General features: G+C 48.1%; 1 protein-coding gene across 1 annotated transcript in view; it reads right to left on the minus strand.

Moving 5' to 3' along the window:
* Positions 1 to 462: 462 nt before the first annotated feature.
* HID1 (HID1 domain containing) overlaps positions 463 to 26112 on the minus strand; it is a 126357-nt gene continuing 100707 nt past the window's right edge. The window contains exons 16-19 of the mRNA XM_075349631.1: positions 18119 to 18190; positions 14401 to 14492; positions 13101 to 13259; positions 463 to 2707 (exon numbers count right to left, since the gene is read on the minus strand). Coding sequence (XP_075205746.1) covers positions 2644 to 2707; positions 13101 to 13259; positions 14401 to 14492; positions 18119 to 18190 — 387 coding nt within the window. The 3' untranslated portion in view covers positions 463 to 2643. The remainder of the gene's footprint in view (positions 2708 to 13100; positions 13260 to 14400; positions 14493 to 18118; positions 18191 to 26112) is intronic.

A 26112-nucleotide genomic window follows, 5' to 3' on the forward strand; every position in this document is an offset into this window, starting at 1 on the left:
ATTGGAAGATGTGGGAAGATTTATTAAGTAGACATCAGATAATGAAGTGGAAGTAGGGAACCATGTGTCTATAACCTAGTACTAATGCTTAACCCCATAAAACCTGCACAATATTTCCTGCACTGTATTCCAGGTGAAATATATGGTCTATGTTTTCATTGAAATATATGGTCTATGCGGTCATACATTTCCAGGAGGAATAAAAAAGGAATGTCACAATCCTAAGTTCTAAAAAAGAAAATTGTTGTAATTTCATTTGGAATACAAGTAATTACTAAGTCATAGAGATATCTGTATCCTAGGCATGTAAGTCCAGGCGTCAAAGAGTGCACAAAGCAGTATAGGAACCTATATACACAGCGGCTGTACCAACACGTGTCAGTATCGGGATATCAGAGTTTACAGAGCTGTGCAACCTTTGACTTGTTTTTATGCGCACAAACACACACTTCATGACAAGTATTATTTATAGATCAATTTATTAATATAATTTAATAGATTATATCTGATTTCACATACAGGAGATGTAGTGCTATTCAATAAGAGATATAAAGAGCAATTCCTCCTTGATCCTAGCCGTACATGGCGTCAACAAGCAGGCTGGTTTTATTATGACAGTAGGGTCTATTTCATAGGGCATAGCCCTAAATATCATTATAACCCTCAAGAAATATCAGCCCAAGATGTTTCACCGTCACAGCAACACTTTCAATTTGCATGTAGAATAATTTACAGAAAAGATAAGTAATGCAATGTGTTAAACATATGCTTATCTTCTTATTGATTGGGGTCACAGTCTGATTATAGTCCGTAGCTGCATTAACATTAATGCAGGGTTCATAGCTGAAATCTCCCAGCACTCTTTGCTTTCTCTAGTGACTTACGTTGCAAGTGCAATCATTACATTGGCACGGTACAATAATCTGTTCTAGGAGGGAATAGATTTACCTGTTTACACCAGTTTTCTGGTGTCAAAAAAGTTGAAAACTTTGGCACACTCCATATTTGCACTAGAATGTGTATATAACCTTTCACTTTCCTTGCTTCTGTATAAATGGCAAAAAAGAGAGAAAACTTAGGCAGAATAGATAGGATCACCATTAATCTGGTAGATATACTATAATTTACGCTGAACATTGGGAGTAAATTATAGTGTAAATCTACACTTCCTCAAAGAGGGGAAGATTTTAGCTTCTGGTGACAGACACTCAAATTGACACCATATTTATTAGTTGTGCGGCTCTTAAAGCAACACTCCAGCATTTCTTTTTTCACCACTAGAGTAGTACTTCTAATCTAAGTCCCCTGCACCCAGTCTTATACTCACCCTGCAGCGTCTTCATGTGTTTTTAGCGTCACTCTGGACAGTCTTAGGCACTTTGTAACCTGCTGGTTGCTCCAGTGTTTCATGAAGTGCACCAGAGGCTCATTCTGGCTCTTATAGACTTGTATTGACAGCTTGTGGCGTAACTTCTGACTTTTGGAAAGCTGGACGCTATGGGCAGAAGATGGTGCTGTGGGACCAGAGTGACACCGGAAAAAGATGAAGACACCGGAGGGTGAGTTTCATGGCGGGGGCAGGGGACTTAGACTTAAAGCAACACTCCAGCGCTGAAAGTTCCCTCTGCTAAAGTGGTGCTTTAAAACTTTGACTCAAAAGAAAAGCCAGTTTCCACTATGAATGCTACTAAACTATAGAAGCACTACTGAGCAACATGGGATGTATCTGTGCTTGGCAAAATGGCTGTGTCCAATAACCAGCAAAATTGTGACTGCAGCTGTAGAGAGTAGGGCAGATTCATTAAGGCAGGCATTGCACAGATCAGCCTTAATGAGTGGCTCACTGGAGTATGATGCATCTAATTAAGTAAATCGAATGCACCGTGCCTGAAATGCGTTTGATGGGCAGATGTAGCCACACCCTGTGCCGACTCTGCCCCACTTCCACCTATTTTGGTGGAGCAGCATCATTCAGGCGGGTAAACACCAAAAGTTGCAGAAATTTTGAAACTTTTTAAAAGTGTTTTACTCCAGTTTTCTGATGAATCGCCCCCTATATTCCAGGCTTTAACTCCGTACAAACGTAATGTATCTATGAAGTCCCCAGAGTGTAGAACATGTGTACAGCATATGAAAATGGGAACAAGTGGCCAATGACTGACATCCTGGAACGCTGACCATTTGCCCAGGTAATATTCACACTACATCCTGACCCATTGTGTGGCACGTATTTCTTAATAGGAGGAATTGCTCTTTAACACAGGCTCAACACCTACCCATAGACAGGACAGTGTGAACAAACCATATAGTCGTAGCGAGAATATTGTGTAAACCTGGCTCAGATGACATGAGGCCTATTATGATACCGCCATTAGATATCAGGAATCATAATTCAAAAGCAGCTGTAAAGTTCTCAACTACAAAATAAATCAATACATAAAACAAAAATATAAAAATAACAAAAGCTTATCAGTAGTACACATGGTATGATATGATATGATATGCTGCCTTTCCACGAAGCAGATAGTGGTTTGGAGTTAAGTAGTCGATAACTTGTGCAAACACTTGGGCGCCTGGGAGGGAGCATCCTATGACAAGTAGTGAGGACTTCATGTTCGGTAGGTAATCTTCAATGGTTAAGGTCTAAACCCTCTGGATCTCAAACAATTTCACGTCAGTGTCATACCAGATAGGAGGATCCATGTTTCTGCAAAGGAGAACCAGAGTCAGAACCTTCAAAGCACACATATTAACCCTTTCAGGATCAAGGCGTTTAGATACCAGAACACCCACGGCAATATTCCACCTATTAAAATTACATATTCTATAGGGCATCATCTCTTTCTGCATTTTACCTTATACAAATACTATTTTTGTGGGCTTTTACATATTAGTGTTTTATTATTTAATTTTATACAGGTGCACAAACATTTCAATTTTTTTTATTTTAATTGTCAAGGACGGATACAGTGTGGCAGGAGAGAAAAAAAATCATAACGGTGAATCATTTGTGCTCACATTTAATGATGAGTGAGTTTCGAAAAACTCGGATTCGTGATACTCGTAACGAGTACTGTCTAATACTGTGCCTTTGACACAGTAGACCACTCCCTTCTACTACAAATTCTCTCATCTCTGGGCATCACAGACTTGGCCCTATCTTGGATTTCTTCATACTTAACCAACCGAACTTTCAGCGTCTCCCACTCTCACACCACTTCCTCATCTCGCCCACTATCTGTTGGGGTCCCCCAAGGTTCAGTTCTCGGACCCCTGCTGTTCTCCATCTACACCTTTGGCCTGGGACAGCTCATAGAGACCCACGGCTTTCAGTATCATCTCTACGCTGACGATACGCAGATCTACCTCTCTGGACCTGACATCACCTCCTTACTAACCAGAATCCCGCAATGTCTGTCTCCTATTTCATCCTTTTTCTCTGCTCGATTCCCAAAACTGAACATGGACAAAACAGAATTCATTGTCTTTCCTCCTCCTCCTCACTCAACCCCCCCACCTGACATATCCATCAATGTCAATGGCTGCTCACTTTCCCAAGTCCCACGTGCTCGCTGCCTGGGAGTAATCCTAGACTCTGATCTCGCTTTCAAGCCACACATCCAAGCCCTCTTCACCTCCTGCCGCCTCCAACTCAAAAGTATTTCCCGGATCCGTACATTCCTTTCCCAAGAAGCTGCAAAAATACTAGTACATGCCCTTATTATCTCCCGCCTGGATTATTGCAACCTCCTGATCTGTGGCCTCCCTTCTAGTCTCGCACCCCTACAATCTATTCTAAACTATGCTGCCTGGCTAATCCACCTATCCCCCCACTACTCCCCAACCTTTCCTCTCTGCCAATCCCTTCACTTGCTTCCCATTGCCCAATGACTCCAGTTCAAAACACTAACCATGACATACAAAGCCATCCACAACCTGCCTCCTCCCTACATCTGTGACAGTCTCCCGGGACTTACCTGCAAGATCTCCTTCTCTATTCCCCTCTCATCTCGTCTTCCCACCATCGCATCCAAGATTTCTCCCGTGCCTCCCCCATACTCTGGAATGCTCTGCCACAACATATCAGACTCTCGCCTACCTTGGCAAGCTTCAAAAAGAACCTGAAGACCCACCTCTTCTGACAAGCCTACAACCTGCTGTAACCCCCAGTCTGATATAGCGCCGTACAACCAGCTCTACCCTAACCTACTGTATCCTCACCTATCCCTTGTAGACTGTGAGCCCTCGCGGGCAGGGTCCTCTATCCTCCTGTACTAGTCTGTGCCTTGTATTGTTTATGATTATTGTACTTGTCCCTATTATATACACCCCTTTCACATGTAAAGCGCCATGGAATTGATGATGCTATAATAATAAAAAATAATAATAATAATACTTGCGTATTCATTCCGAATAGTGTGTGCAATGCAAGTCAATGGGGAATACTCGCAACGTAAAGAGTAACCCGAATGACGTGCTTTTCATGCGAGTAGCGAATAGTACGGCATTTGGGTTACTTGTTACATTGCGAGTTTTCCCTCATTGACTTGCATTGCACACGCGATTCGGAATGCATACGCGAGTATTAGACAGTACAGTGGAACCTTGGTTAACGAGAACAATCCGTTCTAGGAGCGTGCTTGTTAACCAAGTTACTCGTTCAGCAAAGCAAGACTTCCCATAGGAAAACATTGCAATGCAGACAATTCGTTCCAAAACCTGTTAAATGTCCCATTCCACACACGTACAAACACGTACAAACACAGATTTTGCTCACCTTACCTTCCATTCCCTCGCCGGCCTCATGGAACTTGTAGTTCGCCCGTACACGCTGTGTATCGTGTAACCATGCGACCAATGCCGGAGCTTCCGCTCCCAGCGCGCTGACGTCAAAGGCAGGAGCCGCTTGCCTCTGATTGGCCAGCGTGCTGCCTTTGAGTAACGGCTGACAGCAGAAGTTCCTCCCTCGTCGCTACAGGCTGTGTATCTGCAAGCCTCGCGATGACGGTGGACCTTCCCCTATCAGCCACTACTTAAAGGCAGCGTGCTGGCCAATCAGAGGCAAGCGGCTCCTGCCTTTGACGCCAGCGCGCTGTGAGCGGAAGCTCCGGCATCGGTCGCATGGTTACCCGATACACAGCGTGTACGGGCGAACTACAATTTCCATGAGGCCGGCGAGGGAATGGAAGTTAAGGTGAGCATAATACTGTATGTGTGTGTGTGTGCGTGCTTGTTTGTGTGTGTTTGTGCGTTCTTGTGTGTGTTTGTGCGGACTGCAAGTGCGGGTCAGAGCGCGGTGGATGCACGGAATCGGAAGTGTATGCGGTGAGTATTTGCTCGTACAGCAAAGATTGCTCGTAAACGGAGTTACAAATTTACAGCAAGCTTTGCTCATTCAGCAAAATACTCGCTAATTGGGTTACTCATTAAGCGAGGTTCCACTGTACTTGTTACGAGTATCGCAAAAACTAATATTTCGAAACTCGCTCATCATTACATATTTTGCATGATATGGACTCATTATTAAAAGGGTGCAAGATGCACATATAACTTGTGTCCATATCATAAAGAATTCCCTTGTAGATACATCGAGGGTAAGAAGAATGCACTTTAGTTTTGCTTTTTTTGGAAAATTTGTTTTTTCCCATTTTAAGGACATTTTTACATTTTTTTTACATTTCATTTTATACATATTGTATGCATTATCATCTTTTTAATGATTTAACTATCAGACACAAATCTTGGCATCCTAGCATTCTTCCTCATTCTTTGTCACAATGGGAAACCTATGATGTTATGGTGACAATGATTTTCATTGCAATACCCTTGCAAGACAGAAGCTTCTTGCTGATCATTTCAGCTCGGGGAGTTGGGTTAACCCTTCCATCAAACCTCTTTAATGGTGTACTGAGCTATGGAACGTTCTACCATTAAAGACTTACAGGAGATGGGCAGCGGGAGGGGGATAAAAGAGTTTCCTGGTACTACATAATTAAAGAAGGGAATTTTGTTTACTTACCGTAAATTCCTTTTCTTCTAGCTCCAATTGGGAGACCAAGACAATTGGGTGTATAGCTACTGCCTCCGGAGGCCACACAAAGCACTACACTTAAAAGTGTAAGGCCCCTCCCCTTCTGCCTATACACCCCCCGTGGGATCACGGGCTCCTCAGTTTTAGTGCAAAAGCAAGAAGGAGGAAAGCCAATAACTGGTTTAAAAACAAATTCAATCCGAAGAAACATCGGAGAACTGAAACCAATCAACATGAACAACATGTGTACCCGAAAAAAACAAAAATCCCTAAGAAAACAGGGCGGGCGCTGGGTCTCCCAATTGGAGCTAGAAGAAAAGGAATTTACGGTAAGTAAACAAAATTCCCTTCTTCTTTGTCGCTCCATTGGGAGACCCAGACAATTGGGACGTCCAAAAGCAGTCCCTGGGTGGGTAAAATAACCCTCGTGACAGGACCGTAAAACAGCCCTTTCCTACAGGTGGGCAACCGCCGCCTGAAGGACTTGTCTACCTAGGCTGGCGTCCGCCGAAGCGTAGGTATGCACCTGATAATGCTTGGTAAAAGTGTGCAGACTCGACCAGGTAGCCGCCTGGCACACCTGCTGAGCCGTAGCCTGGTGCCGTAATGCCCAGGACGCACCCACGGCTCTGGTAGAATGGGCCTTCAGCCCTGAGGGAACCGGAAGCCCAGCGGAACGGTAGGCTTCAAGAATTGGTTCCTTGATCCACCGAGCCAAGGTGGATTTGGAAGCTTGCGACCCTTTACGCTGACCAGCGACAAGGACAAAGAGTGCATCCGATCGGCGCAGGGGCGCCGTGCGGGAAATGTAGATTCTGAGTGCTCTCACTAGATCCAACAAATGCAAATCCTTTTCACATTGATGAACTGGATGAGGACACAAAGAAGGTAAGGAGATATCCTGATTGAGATGAAAGGGGGATACCACCTTAGGGAGAAACTCCGGAATCGGGCGCAGAACCACCTTGTCCTGGTGAATCACCAGGAAGGGAGATTTGCATGACAGCGCTGCTAGCTCGGACACTCTCCGAAGAGAGGTGACCGCTACAAGAAAAGTCACTTTCTGTGAAAGGCGAGAAAGGGAAACATCCCTCATAGGCTCGAAAGGCGGCTTCTGGAGAGCAATTAGAACCCTGTTCAGATCCCAGGGCTCTAACGGCCGCTTGTAAGGAGGGACGATATGACAAACCCCTTGCAGGAACGTGCGTACCTGAGGAAGTCGTGCTAGGCGCTTCTGAAAAAATACAGATAGCGCTGAGACCTGTCCTTTAAGGGAGCCTAGCGACAAACTTTTTTCCAAGCCGGATTGTAGGAAGGAAAGAAAAGTAGGCAATGCAAATGGCCAGGGAGGAAATCCCTGAGCAGAACACCAAGATAAGAATATCTTCCACGTCCTGTGGTAGATCTTGGCGGAGGTTGGTTTTCTAGCCTGTCTCATGGTGGCAATGACCTCTTGAGATAACCCTGAATACGCTAGGATCCAGGACTCAATGGCCACACAGTCAGGTTCAGGGCCGCAGAATTCCGATGGAAAAACGGCCCTTGAGACAGCAAGTCTGGTCGGTCTGGTAGCGCCCACGGTTGGCCTACCGTGAGGTGCCACAGATCCGGGTACCACGACCTCCTCGGCCAGTCTGGAGCGACGAGGATGGCGCGGCGGCAGTCGGACCTGATCTTGCGCAGCACTCTGGGCAACAGTGCCAGAGGAGGGAACACATAAGGTAGCCGGAACTGCGACCAATCTTGAACTAAGGCGTCCGCCGCCAGAGCTCGGTGATCGTGAGACCGCGCCATGAAAGCTGGGACCTTGTTGTTGTGCCGGGACGCCATTAGGTCGACGTCCGGCATCCCCCAGCGGCGACAGATCTCCTGAAACACGTCCGGGTGAAGAGACCATTCCCCTGCGTCCATACCCTGGCGACTGAGAAAATCTGCTTCCCAGTTGTCCACGCCTGGGATGTGAACTGCGGATATGGTGGATGCCGTGTCTTCCACCCACGTCAGAATCCGCCGGACTTCCTGGAAGGCTTGCCGACTGCGTGTTCCTCCTTGGTGGTTGATGTATGCCACCGCTGTGGAGTTGTCCGACTGAATTCGGATCTGCTTGCCTTCCAGCCACTGCTGGAAGGCTTGTAGGGCAAGATACACTGCTCTGATTTCCAGAACATTGATCTGAAGGGTGGACTCTTGCTGAGTCCACGTACCCTGAGCCCTGTGGTGGAGAAAAACCGCTCCCCACCCTGACAGACTCGCGTCCGTCGTGACCACCGCCCAGGATGGGGGTAGGAAGGACTTTCCCTTTGACAAAGAGGTGGGAAGAAGCCACCACTGAAGAGATTCCTTGGCCGCCTGAGAAAGGGAGACGTTCCTGTCGAGGGACGTCGACTTCCCGTCCCATTGGCGGAGAATGTCCCATTGTAGTGGACGCAGATGAAACTGCGCGAAAGGGACTGCCTCCATTGCTGCTACCATCTTCCCTAGGAAGTGCATGAGGCGTCTCAAGGGGTGTGACTGGTCTTGAAGGAGAGATCGCACCCCTGTCTGTAGTGAACGCTGTTTGTCCAACGGAAGCTTCACTATCGCTGAGAGAGTATGAAACTCCATGCCAAGATATGTTAGCGATTGGGTCGGGGTCAGATTTGACTTGGAAAAGTTGATGATCCACCCGAAACTCTGGAGAGTCTCCAGCGCAACGTTCAGGCTGTGTTGGCATGCCTCTTGAGAGGGAGCCTTGACAAGCAGATCGTCTAAGTAAGGGATCACAGAGTGTCCCTGAGAGTGCAGGACTGCTACTACTGCTGCCATGACCTTGGTGAAGGCCCGTGGGGCTGTCGCCAGACCGAAAGGCAGAGCTACGAACTGAAGGTGTTCGTCTCCTATCACGAAGCGTAGAAAACGCTGATGCTCTGGAGCAATCGGCACGTGGAGATAAGCATCCTTGATGTCTATTGATGCTAGGAAATCTCCTTGAGACATTGCGGCGATGACGGAGCGGAGGGATTCCATCCGGAACCGTCTGGTTTTCACGTACTTGTTGAGAAGTTTTAGGTCCAGAACGGGACGGAAAGATCCGTCCTTTTTTGGTACCACAAACAAATTGGAGTAAAAAACGTGACCTTGCTCCTGAAGAGGAACCGGGATCACCACTCCTTCTGCCTTTAGAGTGCACACCGCTTGCAGAAGAGCATCGGCTTGGTCGGGAGGCGGAGACGTTCTGAAGAATAGAGTTGGAGGACGAGAACTGAACTCTATCCTGTACCCGTGGGACAGAATGTCTCTCACCCAACGGTCTTGGACCTGTGGCAGCCAAACGTCGCCAAAGCGGGAGAGCCTGCCACCGACCGAGGATGCGGAGAGAGGAGGCCGAAAGTCATGAGGAAGCCGCCTTGGTAGCGGGTCTTCCGGCTGTCTTTTTTGGGCGTGACTGAGCCCGCCAAGAATCTGAGCTCCTCTGATCCTTTTGAGTCCTTTTGGACGAGGAGAATTGGGACCTGCCCGAGCCTCGAAAGGACCGAAACCCCGACTGTCCCCTCCTCTGTTGGGGTTTGGTTTGTCTGGGCTGAGGTAAGGATGAATCCTTACCCTTGGACTGCTTAATGATTTCATCCAAACGCTCACCAAACAGTCGATCACCAGAAAATGGCAGACTGGTTAAGCACTTTTTGGACGCAGAATCTGCCTTCCATTCCCTTAACCATAAGGCTCTGCGTAGAACCACGGAGTTGGCTGACGCCACTGCCGTACGGCTCGTAGAGTCCAGGACAGCATTAATCGCGTAAGACGCAAATGCAGACATTTGAGAGGTTAAGGATGCCACCTGCGGAACAGATGTACGTGTGACCGTGTCAATCTGTGTAAGACCAGCTGAAATAGCCTGGAGTGCCCATACGGCTGCGAATGCTGGAGCAAACGACGCGCCGATAGCTTCATAGATGGATTTCAACCAGAGCTCCATCTGTCTGTCAGTGGCATCTTTAAGTGCCGCCCCATCCTACACTGCAACTATGGATCTAGCCGCAAGCCTGGAGATAGGGGGATCCACCTTGGGACACTGGGTCCAGCCTTTGACCACGTCAGGGGGAAAGGGATAACGTGTATCCTTAATCCGTTTGGAGAAACGCTTATCTGGGTAAGCGTGGTGTTTCTGGACTGCCTCTTCAAAGTCAGAATGGTCCAGAAAAGTACTTAATTTACGCTTGGGATACCTGAAATGGAATTTCTCCTGCTGTGAAGCTGACTCCTCCACCGGAGGAGCTGGGGGAGAAATATCCAACATTCTATTGATGGACGCTATAAGATCATTCACTATGGCGTCACCATCAGGCGTATCCAAATTGAGAGCGGTCTCAGGATCAGAATCCTGATCAGCTACCTCCGCCTCATCACACAGAGTCCTCCTGCTGGGACCCTGACCAGTGTGATGAAGTCGAGGGCCGCTCATAGCGAGCTCGCTTAGGCTGTCTGGGACTGTCGTCCGTGTCAGAGCCTTCACCCTGGGATGCATGGGACACCCCCGGAGCCCGGAGCTGTTCCAACTGAGGGGGACCAGGGAGCAATGAGTCAACAGTGCCCCTGGTCTGAGTTACTGGTCTAGACTGCAAAGTTTCTAGAATTTTAGTCATAGTCACAGACAATCTATCAGCAAAAACTGCAAACTCTGTCCCCGTCACCTGGACAGTATTCACAGGTGGTTCTCCCTGGGTCACCTCTAGCAGAGGCCCCGGCCGAGCAGTTGCCACAGGGGCCGAGCACTGCACACAGTGGGGGTCAGTGGAACCTGCAGGTAGAGTAGCCTCACATGCGGTGCAAGTAGCATAGAAAGCCTGTGCCTTGGCACCCTTGCTTTTTGCGGATGACATGCTGTGGTCTCCTCTGAGCAATATAGGAGGGTATATAGCCAAGAATCACTAGCGACCGTACAGTGCAATGTATAGCATGCAAGCATAAAAATACAAATGTACACTTCGGCACTAAGTGGGGTCAGCACCAGAGGTGCCGCTTACCGCCCGCTCAAACGCGGGTGTGTGGTCGCCAGAATCCCGTGTCTGGGTCTCCCAGAACCTGTCTCCCCTCTCCAGCTCAGACTGCACACAGGAATGGCTGCCGGCGTTCTGTGAAGAGGGGCGGACCGTGGGCGTGCCACAGACAAAGTGCGGGAAACTGGCGTCCCACTGTGCCCAGTGTGAGGGCTGGAGTATGTAAATAGACTCCAGCCCTCTGCGCTGACATTCTGTACAGCGTCCCGCCCTTCCCCTGACTGGCAGGTCTGGGGGCGGGAACGAAACGAAACTAGGCCGCAAAAGCCGGGGACTCGATTAATAAGCGCGGCCGTCATACATGCACGGCCAGCGCGGAAGTCCCCGGCGCACCACAAGTCCCAGCCGCGCCGCAGCAAACTAACAGCAGCGGCCGGCGCGGCAGTTCGCAATACATAGACTCACTCAGCAGAGCTGTAGTGAGTAGTGGCACAAGCGCGCGGCGCTGTTGTCCCCGGCGCACTAACACACTCAGCAATGCTGCAGTGTGTCTGCGTCTGTATGGGGACACAGAGTACCTTGATGTAGCAGGGTCCTGTCCCTGACGATACTCAGCTCCATATCCAGCAGATTTCCCAGGGGCTGTGGATGGAGCACGGTCTCAGTGCCTGGAGACCGGTAAAATCCCACTTCACCCAGAGCCCTAAGGGGGATGGGGAAGGATGCAGCATGTGGGCTCCAGCCTCCGTACCCGCAATGGGTACCTCAACCTTAACAAACACCGCCGACAAAAGTGGGGTGAGAAGGGAGCATGCTGGGGGCCCTAGTATGGGCCCTCTTTTCTTCCATCTGACATAGTCAGCAGCTGCTGCTGACTAAATAGTGGAGCTATGCGTGGATGTCTGACCTCCTTCGCACAAAGCATGAAAACTGAGGAGCCCGTGATCCCACGGGGGGTGTATAGGCAGAAGGGGAGGGGCCTTACACTTTTAAGTGTAGTGCTTTGTGTGGCCTCCGGAGGCAGTAGCTATACACCCAATTGTCTGGGTCTCCCAATGGAGCGACAAAGAAAGGGATCTTTCACCAGGTTTTTGCTCCCCCATCTGAGAGCAGCATAATGTAGAGACAGAGACCCTGACTCCAGCCATGTGTCACTTACTGAGCTCTTTGCTTTCATTTTGATAAAATCAATGTTCTCTGCTGCAGATCTAGCAGTTATACAGAGCTCATGAATATGAAGGACTACATGGCAGCAGGCCAAGTAGTCCTTTAATGATAATCTACTGCTGATTAATCAGTGATTTTAATAAAACTACACTAAGCAGCCCAGTAAGTGACATCTATGGAATCAGGATCTCTGCCCCTACATCATGCTGCTTTTAGATTAGGTGGCAAAAACCTGGTCACAGATTTCCTTTAATGGCCTATCCATATATGACTGGTTGAATAGGTGCAAATCCTAATTTGCACAGGTGCCCAGGAGAATATATATCAGTACATCATCTATATATTGCCAAAACCTGAGGCCTACACCATTCACAGAAGAACAGCACTAAACAGAATAGCTTACATAGATGCCAAACCAAGTGTATCCCATTTTTCACACATTTAATAATGTACATCCCTTTAAACTACACCGCTACCTGCATGTCCACTGTTTTAGGCTCCTTTCACATTGCATTCTTACCTCCGTTCAGTGGTCCCGTCAAAGCTTCTGTCCGAACTCCCCGCAAAACAGCTTTTGGACGCATGAGCCGATGAGGCCACTGACCATAATGTTGTAGGCGGTCACCCTGTGCTCTGTTGTGCACCATTTTCAGGCGTATACACTTACTGGAGGCGGACACCCAGATGCAGTCTACTATGTCTGGGTGTCTGTCTCCAGAAAGCGTATAATCCTGAATACTGTGCATGACAGAGCACACGGTGACTCCATCTGCACCAATATTGTCAATGGCCCCGTCTGCGCATGCGTCCGAAACCAGTTTTGCAGGGGGGGACAGAAGCTCTGATGGGATCACTGAACGGAGTTCACAACACAATGTGAAAGCGGCCTTAGCCGGATTTCTATTTATTTATTAGGATTGTCTCACCTCAAGTAGATGACACCCCACATGTATGTACGAAACCACATAGCAGTGCCGGCATTGGCCTGATATTTGCGAATCAGAATGGGGTGAGGCACAGGTAGTAGCCCCACCAGTGTGCCATGCTGTAGAAACTTCAGAATTTCAGATTCATCAGTCAGTCCCCTACAAGACATAAAATGATCACACCACTTTAATGTGTAACTCAATAAATTACAAATGGCGTCCAAACAAACATTCAAATGAAGAAATTTATTTACTACCAAAACAGGAGTCTTTCTCACAAAATACACAAATAAAACAATTAAATTGATAAAGGTGGTGGAAACACAGGCACACAAGCTAGATCATTGATCGGAGAAAAGAAGAAAAAATGCTTTATGGGGAAAACCCACTAAGACCAAAGAGTGCAGCTTCCCTTTCAGTTATTCAATAGAAAAAGATAAACTGGTCAACAGTAGGTTACAACTGTAGGTGACTTCTTAATTAAGCAGAAATTAAATATGACCCAGCATGTGCATACAACACCCTCTGCCATCACTAAACCGGTCACACTACAGTAATAGCACCCTTCACATCACTAGTCTGTCATCACAAGCTCTTTCACCTCTTACGGTCACGGTAGTCTCCCTGATGTTTTGACACTAGTGACAGCCTTAGGAGTGGAGTCTCCCATCTCCATCTAGTTTCCTTTCCTTTGGTGTCTCATGAGTTAATTTCAGTTTTGTTGCCAGCAGCTCTGAGAAGGGCAGCTGTTGTTGCTTTGGGCCACACCCATTTAGGTTAAATACTGGAGCTTTCCCAGAAGACCTTGCTGCTGTTAGAATCCATTTCTACTTTGGCCAGCCTGGTGGAAGGAACTGCTGAGGTTTTCTCCTGTGCCCATGCACCTGCTACTATTGAGTTTGTCTGCTACAGTGAAGTTTGGTGTTTTGTATCCTTCTGTTTATGTCTGTCTTTCCTTTCCCTCCATGTTTATTAGTTGAGTGGCGACTCTAGTGTACTCGTCGGCCTACTGACTAGACAGGGTGAGTTTAGGGCCAGCTGACGGACCCCGGTATCCTGCTCGCCGACAGGTTGAAAGGACCTGTATAGGGATGCTAGGGAGCTCAGGAGTCCGCTTGAGGTGAGTGCAGGAGGTGCCCCCTCACCCCTCTCCCTAGCAGCAGGGATCTCCAATGTATCGGGACCCTGGGGTTTCCCCATTTTTGTGGTGTTTTTTGGTAGTGCGTCAGGTGCCCGTTGGTTTGATCATGTGTGACACGCATTATATACAGACATCTCCAACTCCGGGCGTGATACTTACTTGTCAATGCAGATCTTCTCTACTTGTGGAACCAAGACCTGTAACAGCCTCATGATTGTCTGCAGGGGCAGCTTCACTTTCCAAGACAAAACCTGTCAACGATAACAACGATATGTGAGATATATCACACAAACACACACACACAGAGTGTGTGTGTGTGTGTGTGTGTGTGTGAGATTATATATATATATATATATATATATATATATATATATATATATATATATATAGTGTATATATTATCATAGACACTTTCAGATTTAAAACCTAATTCAATAGTGATTCAGAAATTGCTTCTTGGTTGTTACTGAGTTAATACTGCAATGATACAGTCACTTAATTATACATGTATACCAACCAGTGTGCCAATTGTGACATTAATTGGAATTGGGGTCAGAAAAAAATTAAAATAAATCACAGTAATACTGTACTTTATAAAATATAGCGATTTACTGTAAAGAAACTATATAAAAAAATGGAGCAAGTGTATACTGTATATTCCACTTTCATTTTGCATTAAAGGGAATTTGTCACCAGGATTTTACTCCCCCATCTGAGAGCAGCATAATGTAGAGAACAGAGACCCTGATTCCAGCAATGTGTCACTTAAAGTTACTTGCTGTAGTTTTGATAAATTCACCATTTTTTTTTTTACTGCTGATCCATCAGTTCACCAGTGAATGCTGACCTCTATATAACCCACCCTACACCATTATTGGCAGCTGTGTACACTGTGCATAGGCAGAAGGTGGTGGCAGGGTTATACAGAGCACATGGATATAGAGGACTACATGGCAGCAGGTTTATTAGTCCTGTAGTGATAATCTGCCGATAAAACAGTGATTTTTTTTTTTCAAAACTACACTAAGCAGCCTGGTAAATGACACATCGCTGGAAAAAGGGTATGTCTTTATATTATACTGTTCTTCGATTAGGTGGCAAAAAAACTGATGACAAATTCCCTTTAATCAACCAAGTTTTCTAAAAAAAAATATAGATGTTAATTTTGTTATAGCATTACATTTGGCCAGGAAGGCTCGTGTGAATACACAGAACATAGGGTCCCATACTGAAGAACATAGTAGACTATCGTAATCCATACAAAGGCATAAAAGAAAAAGGGGATGTGGAACAATCCCAATGAAAACACAAAATACCAAGTAACAGAGCCCAATCTACACAGATGGGTGAGATTTTCTTTCAGATTTCTAGGTTTGACAAAGGTGATAAAGTTGTGACACTTCCTCTTTGGTTATTTTGGGAAAAATGGAGCAATAAAAAGCAGAGTTCCATCTAAATGCCTCTGCATTGTAAAGTGATGAGCAAAGGCTGCGAAACGCACAACAGCCTGTGATTTATGACCACAGCATTGTCATATACCTGTCTTCAGAAGTGATGTATAAAGGCAGAGACCTCAGTGTTAAACATAGCTTGGGAATAATGGCTGTAATAAGTACCATTTACAACACACCTTCTTCATATTAGAAAGGTCAGAAACAGCGATAGGCGCAAGTCGACCACTGAGAACCATACGGTTACCAAAAACGATGGCCTCAAAGATCTCAAGCTGAGCGGTTTGTCCAATCCAGTGCCACCTATGCACAGCTCACCGCTGGCCTTTGTTGACATGGTTCTCGTAGTGTCGTCACATCTACACCACGTCACCATTGTAGCCAATCACTGAGCTCAATGGTCTTGTGTTGCCTACTAGGGATAAGCGAATGTATTCGCCATTATTCGGTATCCGACGGATAACCGGCTATTCGCACCATTCGGTATCCGACAGATAAATTTTCCTGGCGCTCGTTTTCCAGCCTTTAGGTCCGGCATAATGAGAGTGAGAGAGACTGTACTGTTTCTGCCTATTCCTCAGTCACCATAGCTCGCCGTTGGGTCAAACGTGAAATTATTCTGGTTTCCCATAGACTTACATTGGGCGTCGAATATTCGCGAATGGTCGAATAGCGGTGACGTATTCGCCGGATATTCGGCAAAGCGAATATTAGGGTATTCGCTCATCCCTATTGTCTACCTTTGTATCATTGCTGCTGCCATGTTAACATAAAACAGAGGTGAGCAGAGATGAGATGGCTCTGGAGTGGCTTTAGTTGTTTTGCAGAAAAGCAAGCATCTGAGTTATTACTTAGACAATCCCTTTAAGCTATTTCAACCAAATAGCAAAACTACTTCCTTTGGCAGACCGTTCCAAATTTTGGCATTTTTGTGATGCTGAATGAGAGGGGTGTCAGTGCTTAGTGGTTCAAAACTCTTTTTATTCATAAAACCATTTTGTGAAAAATACAATCCTGGATACGTGCATCTGTCACTAAAGGAAACTTACTGCACAAGCTTCATAATTCTCATCAAATTCATTGTCAATAATAATGAGCGAGTGTGCTAGGCAGTGCTGGTTACTCGATCAAGCATCAGGGTGCTCAGGTATCCGCGGGGCTCGGCCAACTATCGCGGGAGCTTGGATGTGTTGTCCGTCCGTGAAACAACAACTACAACGCACAGGCTGTCTTCACTGCAGATGTGTGCAGGCACCCCATTGCAGTCCCTGTATGGCACTTACTGTGGTTAAAGCAATTTTCGGATGTAGTGCGCCAAAAGTAAAAACCCCACCGTCCCTCCCCCAAAAATGCTCTGTTTATTGCTGTATGTGAGCGGAGAGCCGAACTGCCCAACCATTGACTTCCATTATACTTGAGATGAGCCCTTTCAGAGTGTCTGCCCTGCTTGACTCGAGGACCGAGCACCCAAGCATTATAGTGCTAACCCATCTCTAATTGTCACACATCTGTATGCAGTGAGCTCCCTCTAGTAGCAGCAGCAGGTAAACAGTATCTTATTATTCAACTCAATGACTGTTTGAAGAGAGGCAGCAGAAAAAAATCACTTCTAGCCCCACACTCAGTGTAGACTCCCTAGTAGTGATGAGCGAGCACTACCATCTTCAGTACTTAACACGAGCAGGTGGGACACTCAGATGGGCTCAACTTGAGAACCGAGCAAAATTGAAGTCAATTGGAAACTCAAGCATTTTTCAGGAAGATCTGCATGAAAAATGCTTGAGTTACCCATTGACTTCCATTATACTCGGTACTTGAGTCACGCCCATCCAAACATCCAACTGCTCGTTTCAAGTACCTAATACCGGAGCATGGTAGTGCTCGCTCATCACTGCCCCCCCTGGCAGTGACAAGATTTTACTGTACACTCAGTGACACACACCCAACACTTTTTTGTACAAACCTCTGAGAATAAACTCGCTAGTTGTAATCATTTATTAGTAATGTCCATATAATTCTATTTTAGTTACTTAATGGGGTCGTCTCACAAAATGTTTTGTTCAAAGCTTAACAGAGTTTGTGAACACAGCAATTAAAAATAGTACTCGGTTTTGTGAATACGTGACATTTTGATCTTCAATCTTTGATCTCCAGCCCCCTGTGGCTGGAAATTAGGTTCACCTTCAATGGTGGACGCACATGCACAGTAGCGTCTTCTTGGTCACATGGGACAAGCTGCTGCCGCCCAATGAAAGAGAATAGTAATAAATTGCAAAGCGGTGAAAATGTCAGTGCTTTTTTCAATTATATGGTCGAAGTAATGATGTGCACCATTCCAGAGATTATTATTTTTTTAATTTGTGGGATAAACATATTTAATACTCTTCTCATTTACTCCTATCCACTTTCTACCGTTGTTCACTCACCCAGTCTGTCGATGGGTTCCAATGAGAAGAGGTGCTGGAGTGACGTCTGCTCTGCCGGCCTTGTGCGGCATCCTGTAGGATGTAATCAAATCATAATCAGCGACATTCATATAGAAGAGTGTTTATTTTTCTTCACCTGGGGCAAAGACATATACACAAGCTTCATATAGCTCTTTAAGAGGCTGAAACATTACTGTAACCCTAGGGCGCTAAAGCTTGAAGTTTTCATATTGGATAATTTGGATTGCTGCTTTTATTTCTTTAGACTGATATTAATGCTTGGAGATCTGGGGTCCAGTATCCTGAAGCTCTCCAGATCATTAAGGGCTCACTCAAGCGAGCGTATAGCAAGGTTGAATGCTACCCAGTATTTTGTCAAATAACACTGGGCCCATGTCACGGGGGTGTACGGATGGAACAGGGGCTCCTAGGGTGACCCCAAGACTCAGGCCCCTGTGCTGTCCCTTGTCTCGAAGGTAGACTTGATGGTAACCAGGTTCGAGCCTCCAACATGGCCCTGTCTCCTGTCCAAGCCCTGATACTATGATACTACTTCCACCTACCCAGGGAGTAGGCCGGAAACCCAGTGACCAAAACCCCACAAATAAATCACAGACAAGGGTAAACAAAAACGCTTGCGCACCGCACACAACTGGAGAGCTCACACCACATAGAACCGCAACTTGAAGATCACCATAAAACTGGATAATCACAGGAACCGATGAAGCAAAAAGCTATATCCGGCACTCAGCCCTAGAATCCACAACCTTATAAAGAGTGAGGGCATCTGGTGGTGATCAGCAGCCTGAGCTCCCAGCAGCTGATTACAAGTCAGCAGGGAATAACTCCTGCTGTATTGGAGAGCAGTGAAACCAGAACCAGCCGACACCCATGACAGGTTGTGCAACTAAGTGATCCTAGGCGGTTTGTCACACTCTGCAGTGTGAACAGAGTCCGATTCCGTGATGACACCCAACAAGTGAAACGCTAAACACCGCACAACAGTCCATTGTTATTCTATGGGGCAGTGCCAACTTGCAGTGCGAGTGCATCCAATAATCGGATCAAGTGCACCCATACAAGTCTATATAAGAAAGAAGTCCAGCGCAGTCCTAAAGATGTAGACTTTAAAATCATCAATATTTATTTATGAAATCCAATAAAATCCATAAAGTGTAGAGCGGTCAGCAAAAAATATACAGGGGATACAGGTATGGAGACCCCACAGAACTACGCGTTTCGACACAGTCTTACTCATGTTCAAGTGAGGAAAGAATGTTGGTTTCCTAAATGGTGTAACACACGCCCTCCATAATTGCATACACATGTGAGTTACCTACATAGGTTCCATATACATAGTAAATGGTTGCAATGCGGTTTTGTGAATAAAATCAGGGAAAGGTGAAAAGAAAAAATAGTGATTTAAAATGGTTAATAAAAATACATGTTGCATTGATTATATGTTCTCTGTCTTAATATTTTATATGACATATTTATAAATTTAGGAATACAATCACTAAAGAAGGGAATTTTGTTTACTTACCGTAAATTCCTTTTCTTCTACCTCCAATTGGGAGACCCAGACAATTGGGTGTATAGCTACTGCCTCCGGAGGCCGCACAAAGTACTACACTTAAAAGTGTAAGGCCCCTCCCCTTCTGGCTATACACCCTCCCGTAGGAGTACGGATTCCTCAGTTTTAGTACCAAAGCAAGAAGGAGGAAAGCCAATAACAGTTTCAAAAAACAAATTCAATCCGATAACAAGATCGGAGAACTTAAGAAACAACATGAACAACATGTGCACCCGAAAAACGAAACCCTAAGAACAATAGGGCGGGTGCTGGGTCTCCCAATTGGAGCTAGAAGAAGAAGGGAATTTTGTTTACTTACCGTAAATTCCTTTTCTTCTAGCTCCAATTGGGAGACCCAGACAGTGGGTGTATAGCTACTGCCTCTGGAGGCCGCACAAAGAACTACACTTAAAAGTGTAAGGCCCCTCCCCTTCTGGCTATACACCCTCCCGTAGGAGTACGGATTCCTCAGTTTTAGTACCAAAGCAAGAAGGAGGAAAGCCAATAACAGTTTCAAAAACAAATTCAATCCGATAACAAGATCGGAGAACTTAAGAAACAACATGAACAACATGTGCACCCGAAAAACGAAACCCTAAGAACAAATAGGGCGGGTGCTGGGTCTCCCAATTGGAGCTAGAAGAAAAGGAATTTACGGTAAGTAAACAAAATTCCCTTCTTCTTTTTCGCTCCTAATTGGGAGACCCAGACAGTGGGACGTCCAAAAGCAGTCCCTGGGTGGGTAAAAAGATACCACATGAACGGGCTGTCAGACAGCCTCTTCCTACAGGTGGGCCACCGCCGCCTGAAGGACCTGTCTACCTAGGCTGGCATCTGCCGAAGCGTAGGTATGCACTTGATAGTGTTTGGTAAACGTGTGCAGACTCGACCAGGTAGCCGCCTGGCACACTTGCTGAGCCGTAGCCTGATGCCGCAATGCCCAGGACGCACCCACGGCTCTGGTAGAATGGGCCTTCAGTCCAGATGGAATCGGAAGCCCAGCAGAACGGTATGTGTGAAGAATTGGTTCCTTGATCCACCGCGCCAGGGTGGATTTGGAAGCTTGCGATCCCTTATGCTGACCAGCGACTAGGACAAAGAGCGCATCAGAACGGCGTAGAGACGCCGTGCGAGAAATGTAAATCCTGAGTGCTCTCACCAGGTCCAACAGATGTAAACCGTTTTCAAATTGGTGAACTGGATGCGGACACAAAGATGGCAAAGTGATATCCTGATTGAGATGAAAGGAAGAAACCACCTTGGGAGAAAACTCTGGAATTGGACGCAGTACTACCTTGTCTTGGTGAAACACCAGGAAGGGAGATTTGCAAGATAACGCCGCTAGCTCGGACACTCTTCGAAGAGACGTGACCGCCACAAGAAAAACTACCTTTTGTGAAAGCCGAGAAAGGGGAACCTCTTTCAAAGGCTCGAAAGGCGGCTTCTGGAGAGCAATGAGAACCTTGTTCAGATCCCAGGGTTCCAATGGCCGTCTGTAAGGAGGAACGATATGACAAACTCCTTGGAGAAACGTGCGTACTTTAGAAAGCCGTGCCAAGCGCTTCTGAAAGAATACGGATAGCGCGGAGACTTGACCCTTAAGCGAGCTAAGCGACAAACCTTTTTCCAACCCAGACTGCAGGAAGGAAAGAAAAATTGGCAATGCAAATGGCCAGGGAGAAAACCCTTGAGCCAAGCACCACGCTAAGAATATCTTCCACGTCCTGTGATAGATCTTAGCTGAGGATGGTTTTCTAGCCTGTCTCATTGTGGCAACAACTTCATGAGATAAACCTGAGGCCGCTAGGATCCAGGACTCAATGGCCACACAGTCAGGTTCAGGGCCGCAGAATTCAGATGGAAAAACGGCCCTTGAGACAGCAAATCTGGACGGTTTGGTAGTGTCCACGGTTGGCCTACCGTGAGATGCCACAGATCCGGGTACCACGACCTTCTTGGCCAATCTGGAGCGACGAGTATGGCTCGATGGCAGTCGGACTTGATTTTCCGGAGAACTCTGGGTAACAATGCTAGAGGTGGGAACACATAGGGGAGTCGGAATTGCGACCAATCCTGAACCAAGGCGTCTGCCGCCAGCGCTCGGTGATCGTGAGACCGTGCCATGAAAACTGGGACCTTGTTGTTGTGCCGTGACGCCATCAGATCGACGTCCGGCGTCCCCCAGCGGCAACAGATCTGCTGAAACATGTCCGGGTGAAGGGACCATTCTCCTGCGTCCATGCCCTGGCGACTGAGAAAGTCTGCTTCCCAGTTTTCCACGCCTGGGATGTGAACTGCGGATATGGTGGACGCTCTGCTTTCCACCCACGTCAAAATCCGCTGGACTTCTTGAAAAGCTTGGCGACTGCGTGTTCCCCCTTGGTGGTTGATGTACGCCACCGCCGTGGAATTGTCCGACTGAATCCGAATCTGCTTGCCTTCCAGCCATTGTTGGAAGGCTCGCAGGGCAAGATAGATTGCTCTGATTTCCAGAACATTGATCTGCAGGGTGGACTCTTCCTGAGTCCACGTCCCCTGAGCCCTGTGGTGGAGAAACACCGCTCCCCACCCTGATAGGCTCGCATCCGTCGTGACCACTGCCCAGGACGGGGGAAGGAACGACTTTCCCTGTGACAATGAGGTGGGGAGAAGCCACCAACGCAGAGAGTCCTTGGCAGTCTGAGAGAGGGAGACAGTCCTGTCGAGGGACGTCGATTTCCCATCCCATTGGCGTAGAATGTCCCATTGTAGAGGGCGCAGATGAAACTGCGCGAACGGGACTGCCTCCATTGCTGCTACCATCTTTCCTAGGAAATGCATGAGGCGCCTCAGTGAGTGCGACTGGCTCTGAAGGAGAGATTGCACTCCAGTCCGTAGCGAGCACTGCTTGTCCAGTGGAAGCCTCACTATCGCTGAGAGAGTATGAAACTCCATGCCAAGATAAGTCAGAGATTGGGTCGGGGTTAGATGAGACTTTGGAAAGTTGATAATCCACCCGAAACTCTGGAGAGTGTCTAGTGCCACCTTCAGACTGTGTTGGCATGCCTCTTGAGAGGGTGCCTTTATAAGCAGGTCGTCTAGATACGGGATGACCGAGTGACCCTGCGAGTGCAGAACAGCTACTACTGCTGCCATGACTTTGGTGAAGACCCGGGGGGCTGTTGCCAGACCGAAAGGTAACGCTACGAACTGTAGGTGTTCGTCGTGTATGACGAAGCGTAGGAAACGCTGATGCTCTGGTGCAATCGGCACGTGGAGATACGCATCTTTGATATCTATTGATGCTAGAAAATCTCCTTGAGACATTGAGGCTATGACGGAGCGTAGGGATTCCATCCGGAACCTCCTGACTTTTACGTGTCTGTTGAGCAACTTTAGATCCAGGACGGGTCGATACGATCCGTCCTTTTTTGGGACCACAAACAGATTGGAGTAAAAACCGTGACCTTGTTCCTGAAGAGGGACGGAGGTCACCACTCCTTCCGCCTTTAGAGCGGCCACCGCCTGCAACAGAGCATCGGCTCGGTCTGGTGGTGGAGAAGTTCTGAAGAAACGAGTTGGCGGACGAGAACTGAACTCTATCCTGTACCCGTGAGACAGAATATCCCTCACCCAACGGTCTTTGACGCGTGACAGCCAAATGTCGCCAAAGTGGGAAAGCCTCCCACCGACCGCGGGTGTGGGAATCGGAGACCGCAAGTCAGGAGGACGCCGTCTTGGCAACGGTTCCTCCGGCTGTCCTTTTTGGGCGTGACTGAGACCTCCAAGAATCTGAGCGTCTCTGGTCTTTTTGAGTCTTTTTTGACGAGGCGAATTGGGACCTGCCCGGTCCTCGAAAGGACCGATAACCAGACTGACCCTTCCTCTGTTGGGGTTTGTTTTGTCTGTGTTGCGGTAAGGATGAGTCCTTACCCTTGGAGTGTTTGATGATTTCATCCAAACGCTCTCCAAACAATCGGTCACGAGAAAAAGGCAAATTGGTTAAGCACTTCTTGGAATGAGAATCTGCTTTCCAATGTCTCAACCACAGGGCCCTACGCAAAACAACGGAGTTGGCTGACGCCACTGCCGTGCGGCTTGTAGCGTCAAGAACAGCATTAATCGCGTACGACGCGAATGCCGCCATTTGCGAGGTCAATGGTGCTACCTGCGGGGCAAATGCACGTGTGACTGAGTCGACTCGCGCAAGCCCGGCTGAGATAGCTTGGAGTGCCCATACGGCCGCAAAAGAAGGCGCTAATGACGCTCCAATCGCTTCATAGATGGATTTCAGCCAGAGCTCCATCTGCCTGTCAGTGGCATCTTTAAGTGCCGCTCCATCTTCAACTGCAACCAAGGATCTAGCTGCAAGCCTGGAAATTGGAGGATCCACTTTTGGACACTGGGTCCAACCCTTGACCACCTCAGGGGGAAAAGGGTAGCGTGTATCTTTAAGCCGTTTAGGAAAACGCCTTTCAGGATAAGCGTGGGGTTTCTGGATTGCGTCTCTAAAGTCAGCGTGGTCCAGAAAAGTGCTTAATGTACGCTTAGGGTATCTAAAATGGATTCTCTCGTGCTGCGAAGCTGACTCCTCTACAAGAGGAGCTGGTGGGGAAATATTTAACATCTTATTGATGTTAAATATAAGATCATTAACTATGGCGTCACCATCTGGTGTATCTAGATTGAGAGCGGTCCCAGGATCAGAATCCTGATCAGTTACGTCCGCCTCATCACCCATAGATTCATCTCGCTGGGATCCTGACCATTGAGATGAATGTGAAGGCCCGTCATAGCGAGCCCGCTTAGGCTGCCCGGGGCCATCGTCCGAGTCAGAGTCTTCACCCTGAGGTGTATATGCCCGTCCCGGAGCTTGGAGCTGAGGGGGACCAGGGGGCAATGATTGCACAGTGTCCGTGGCCTGAAGTACAGGCCTAGCTCGCAATGTGTCAAGAATTTGTGACATAGTGAGAGACATTCTGTCAGCAAAAGCTGCAAACTCAGTTCCTGTCACCTGGACAGCATTCACAGGTGGTACACCCTGGGTCACGTCCAGCAGAGGTCCCGACTGTGCAAGCGCCGCAGGGGCCGAGCACTGCACACAATGGGGGTCCGTGGAGCCTGCCGGTAGAAAAGTCCCACATGCGGTGCAGGAAGCATATAATGTCTGTGCCTTGGCACCCTTGCGTTTTACGGACGACATGCTGCTGGCTCTCTGCAATGTGAGAGAGTCTATAGCCAAAGGGCGACCAGCGCTATGTAATACCAAGTATTTGTAGAAACAAAATACTAAGAATACTACTGGCACAAGAGGGGGTGAGCCCTGAGGGCTGCTTACCGCCCGCTGAATAGCGGGTAAGAGGCGCAGAATTCCTTGTCTGGGTCTCCCCGGCTCCCCTCTGCAGCTCAGCGTGTCAGCAGGAATGGCTGCCGGCGTCTGTGGAGAGGGGCGGTCCGTGGGAGTTCCCAAACAAAAGTGCGGGAAACAGTGTCCCCTCTGTGCCGATTGTGAGGGCTGGAGTATGTAAAAACGACTCCAGCCCTCGGCGCTGATGCACTGGCCAGCGTCCCGCCCCTCTCCTGACTGGCAGGTCTGGGGGCGGGAACGAACGGAAGCAGGCCGCAAAAGCCGGGGACTCGAGTTATCAGCGCGGCCGCCGTAAAAGCGCGGGCCGCGCTGAAGTCCCCGGCGCACCACAAGTGCCAGCCGCGCCGCAGTCCCAGCGGCCGGCGTGACCGATTCCCAGAAGTGGCCAGCGTCCCGCCCCTCTCCTGACTGGCAGGTCTGGGGGCGGGAACGAACGGAAGCAGGCCGCAAAAGCCGGGGACTCGAGTTATCAGCGCGGCCGCCGTAAAAGCGCGGGCCGCGCTGAAGTCCCCGGCGCACCACAAGTGCCAGCCGCGCCGCAGTCCCAGCGGCCGGCGCGACCGATCCCAGAAGTGTGCCTGCTTCAGCGAAGCTGAATGAGGCCATGGCACAAGCGCCGTAGCGCTGATGTCCCCCGGCGCACTACAACACCCAGCATGCTGCGGTGTGAGCGCCAAATGCACGGGGACACAGAGTACCTTGAGGAAGCAGGGCCATGTCCCTGATGTACTCCGCTCCATCCAGCATCTTCTCCAGGGGCTGTAGATGGAGCACGGTCTCAGTGCCTGGAGACCAGTAAATCCCACTTCACCCAGAGCCCTGTAAAAAGGGATGGGGAAGGAATCAGCATGTGGGCTCCTGCCGCCGTACCCGCAATGGGTACCTCAACCTTACAAACACCTCCGACATACAGTGGGGTGAGAAGGGAGCATGCTGGGAGCCCTGTATGGGCCCTCTTTTCTTCCATCCGACATAGTCAGCAGCTGCTGCTGACTAAAAACAATGGAGCTATGCGTGCGTGTCTGACCTCCTGCGCACAAAGCTAAAACTGAGGAATCCGTACTCCTACGGGAG

This window comes from Anomaloglossus baeobatrachus, chromosome 5, assembly GCF_048569485.1.
Source record: "Anomaloglossus baeobatrachus isolate aAnoBae1 chromosome 5, aAnoBae1.hap1, whole genome shotgun sequence".
Lineage (NCBI taxonomy): Eukaryota > Metazoa > Chordata > Amphibia > Anura > Aromobatidae > Anomaloglossus > Anomaloglossus baeobatrachus.